At 54.1% G+C, this 3,517-nt stretch overlaps 1 protein-coding gene across 1 annotated transcript in view; it reads right to left on the reverse strand.

Moving 5' to 3' along the window:
* The window catches only part of Krt19 (keratin 19), a 4,734-nt gene extending 1,678 nt beyond the window's left edge, over window positions 1-3,056 (reverse strand). Inside the window, exon 1 of the mRNA XM_006992866.4 lies at window positions 2,556-3,056. Coding sequence (XP_006992928.2) covers window positions 2,556-2,984 — 429 coding nt within the window. The 5' untranslated portion in view covers window positions 2,985-3,056. The remainder of the gene's footprint in view (window positions 1-2,555) is intronic.
* Window positions 3,057-3,517: the final 461 nt, after the last annotated feature.

Raw genomic sequence — 3,517 nt, forward strand, 5'->3', positions numbered from 1 at the left:
AGCAGCCAGCAGCTGGCACCAGTTTGGCAAACCAGTATGACCTAGCCACTCTCTTCCCAGATAAATGACTGAATAATCCCCACTCCCTAGATACTGCCCACAAGCCCCTTCTCTGGGCGGCTTTGGCATGGGTCCACTGCCCCCCGAGGACACACTGTACAAGAGGTTGGGTGAAGGGAATCAGGCCAAGAGGCGTGTCCAGAAGGACAGGTCTAAGACCTGTGCAGGCAAAACTGAGTGGTCTGAAAGGGGCCTATAAACCTGAAGCAGAGAAGCATTAAAAATCACTTATCCTGCCGGGCTGTGGTGGCCCATGCCTTTAATCCCAGCACTCTGGAGGCAGAGGCAGGCAGATCTCTGTGAGTTCGAGGCCAGCCTGGTCTACAGATCGAGTTCCAGAACAGCCAGGGCTACACAGAGAAACCCTGTCTCGACAAATCAAGAAGAAGAGGAAGAAAAAGAAGAAAAATCTTTTACCCCTATCTCTATCCCACACTCAAAGCACATTCTGCCTTCCAGGGGGTGGGGTGGGGATATCTCTCATTGATCATCTACAATGTGCCAGGCACCTCGGGCACCTGACCCTTCACAGTCACTCAGACTCACTCCCACGTCGGTACCACCCCTGCACAGAGGTACACATCCTGAGTTTACCCCGCCTGCAGACTCGCTGATCCCAGGAGTCCATTCAAATCATCCAGCTCACCACTGATCTAAATACCTGGGCCCAGTGTTTTCAAAGACTAGGACAGGACCACTCGGCGGCCTGTCCCCGGGCAGTCGTTGGCATAGTTTTGTTGTTGTTGTTTCATGGTTTGGTTTGGTTTGGTTTGGTTTGGTTTGGTTTGGTTTGGTTTGGTTCGGTTTCCTCCAGTTTGACTTTTGCAGACAGAATCTCACTATGTAGCTCAGCTGGCATTAGCCTCATCATCCTGCTGCCTCAGTTTCCTACCTAATGCTGGGATTATAGGTGTCGGCCACCACAGGCAGCTCCATAGATATTGGCGGGGGGGGGGGGGGGGGGGGGGGGGGGGGGGGGTGTGAAGAAAACAGAGTAGAGTATAAAGATCAGAGGAGACCATTCACTGCCGAGTGAGAATTGCTTCTAGACATGTCTGCTGTGGGTGTGTGGGAGGGCAAAGGGATAAGGCAGGAGAAAGAGGGTTCGAGCTGTCTAGGATTCTAGCCATCCATCACCGTGTTAAAAAGCACTACTCTCGAAAAGAATGAATAAAAAAAGAAAGTTTAAGAAAAAAAAACTAAAAAAAAAAAAATCACTCCCTTCACTGTTTGATTGGCACCTCAGTGCCTGTGCCCAACAGCATGCTGGGTTCACACGGCACTGGAAAATGCTCTGGAGGAGTACATATTGGGAGAACAAGTGGGGAGGGAGCTGTTAAATGCCTCCCCGGTCTCTGGTACATTTCTTCAGGACAAGGCTCTTCCCAGAAAGGAAGACCACACCCCATCATCCAACAGGCCTGTGGTTCAGACCTTCAGGTTTACCTTCTCTGTACCTGGTACTCCAGGAGACAGGTCCATATAAGCAGGGGGTCATCACCTCTCCCTCCCTCTCATTGGCTAAAATATTTTTTTCTTTTCTCTTGTTTTTTCATGTTAGGGTTTTTTTTGTTTGGGGCTTTTGCGGGGCGGGTTGTAGAGAGAGACTCATGCAGACAAGACTAGCCTCACTTTACGAGGTAGCTGAGCATAGGCATGACCTCAGCCTCTAGCACAGTAGTTCTCAACCTGTGGGTCAAGACCAAGCGTTGTCTAAGACCAACGGAAAACACAGATATCTATAATACAATTCATAACAGTAGTAAAATTACAGTTGTGAAGTAGCAACGAAAGTAATTTTCTGGTTGGGGGTCAGCACAACGTGAGAAACTGTATTAAAGGATCTCAGCGTTAGGAAGGTTGAGAACCACTGCTACAATTTCCTCGTGCTTGGATTACAGGCCTGAGCAACCACGCCTGACTAGAAATTTTTCCTTTTTTGAGGAGGGGTTTGCTATGCAGCCCCCATCTCTTACAGTCTTCCAATAGCTCCTTGTGAACCTGGGTGGTCCCCCTCCCCCCGCCGGACTGGAGAGGAGTGGGAGGAGGGCCTAGGTGAAGACAACTAGACAAGCACTACCCGAGAAAAGAACACTGAGAACTCCCCAAGAGGGTCGCTGGCTCCGGTGGAACCCAGAGTCCCACGGACTCATACCCTGCAGCCCCCAGCTGAGGCTACAGCTCGGGGTCTCCCTCTCTGGGCAGCCCATAGCTGTGTGGCATTGCTCTCTCTTTGGATATTCCCGACCCTCTCTCTCCAAGCCAAGTCCCCACCACGGCTCTGAAGGTCCCACCCACTTACCTGTCTGTCTCGGTTTCTAACACCCGGCCTCCACTCCAGTTCCAGGGTCCAGCCCAGCCTTTCGGCCCCACCCTGCGGGCTGTCCCACAAAGTTGTAACGGGTTTGGCCGCCTGCGGGCTGCGTTTCCACCGCCTCCCCGCCCTGCCGCCCAACCCCAGCAAGTGCACCTTCCGGGGCCCCGCCGCTGCCCACCTTGTCACGCAAGTCCTCGATGGTCTTGTAGTAGTGGCTATAATCGCGGGAGGGTCCGGGCCCTTGCTTCTGATACCAGTCGCGGATCTTCACCTCCAGCTCGGTGTTGGCCTGCTCCAGGGCGCGCACTTTGTCCAAGTAGGAGGCCAGGCGGTCATTGAGGTTCTGCATGGTGATCTTCTCGTTGCCAGACAGCAGCCCATCGGACACAGCCAGAGTCCCACCAAAACTTCCGCCGTAGCCTCCGCCATAGCTCCCGGAGGACGAGGACACGATGCGGGCGGAGGACACGGACACACCGCGGCCACCTGAACCCCCGTGGATGCTGGGGGCACGGAAAGCACCCCCTGACCCAAAGCGCACCGAGCCGCCGCCCAGGCCCCCGAAGGAAGAGATGGCTGAGGACTGGCGATAGCTATAGGAAGTCATGGTGAGGAGGAAGACTGGAGCGACACGGGCCTGAGAGCAACTGACCGCAGGAGGAGTGGCAAGGCCCTCACCTGAGGCTTTTTATGCCCCAGGCGAGAGGGGGATGGAGATGTTGCAGGGGCGGGTATCAGGAATTTGCAAGCTCCTGAGGACAAACATGGGCGCTCTCCCCATTGGTCAATTCCTGGCGACTCTGCTCCTGCCCTCCCCTCCCAGGAGCCAGAGGCCCCAGTCCTCCTTAGAGCGGCCCCACCCCAGCCCACTCCAAAGCTACTGCCCAGACAGCACGTCCCTATTCTGGCTCTTCAGCCCCCACTACACAGGCTGCGACCACACTGACTTCCGGAATGACAGTATCACCTTGGCCCTTTAAGACCTACAAGAATTTGACACCCTCAGGAATCATACCCCTTCGAGACCCCACCTCAGTGACCACTCTGTTCTAGGAGGTTTCTGAGACCTTTGGAATTATGTTAATAAATCCCTCCCTCCTTGTGATCACACACACACACACACACACACACACACACACA

The sequence above is a fragment of the Peromyscus maniculatus genome, chromosome 8, assembly GCF_049852395.1.
Source record: "Peromyscus maniculatus bairdii isolate BWxNUB_F1_BW_parent chromosome 8, HU_Pman_BW_mat_3.1, whole genome shotgun sequence".
NCBI classification, from domain to species: Eukaryota; Metazoa; Chordata; class Mammalia; order Rodentia; family Cricetidae; genus Peromyscus; species Peromyscus maniculatus.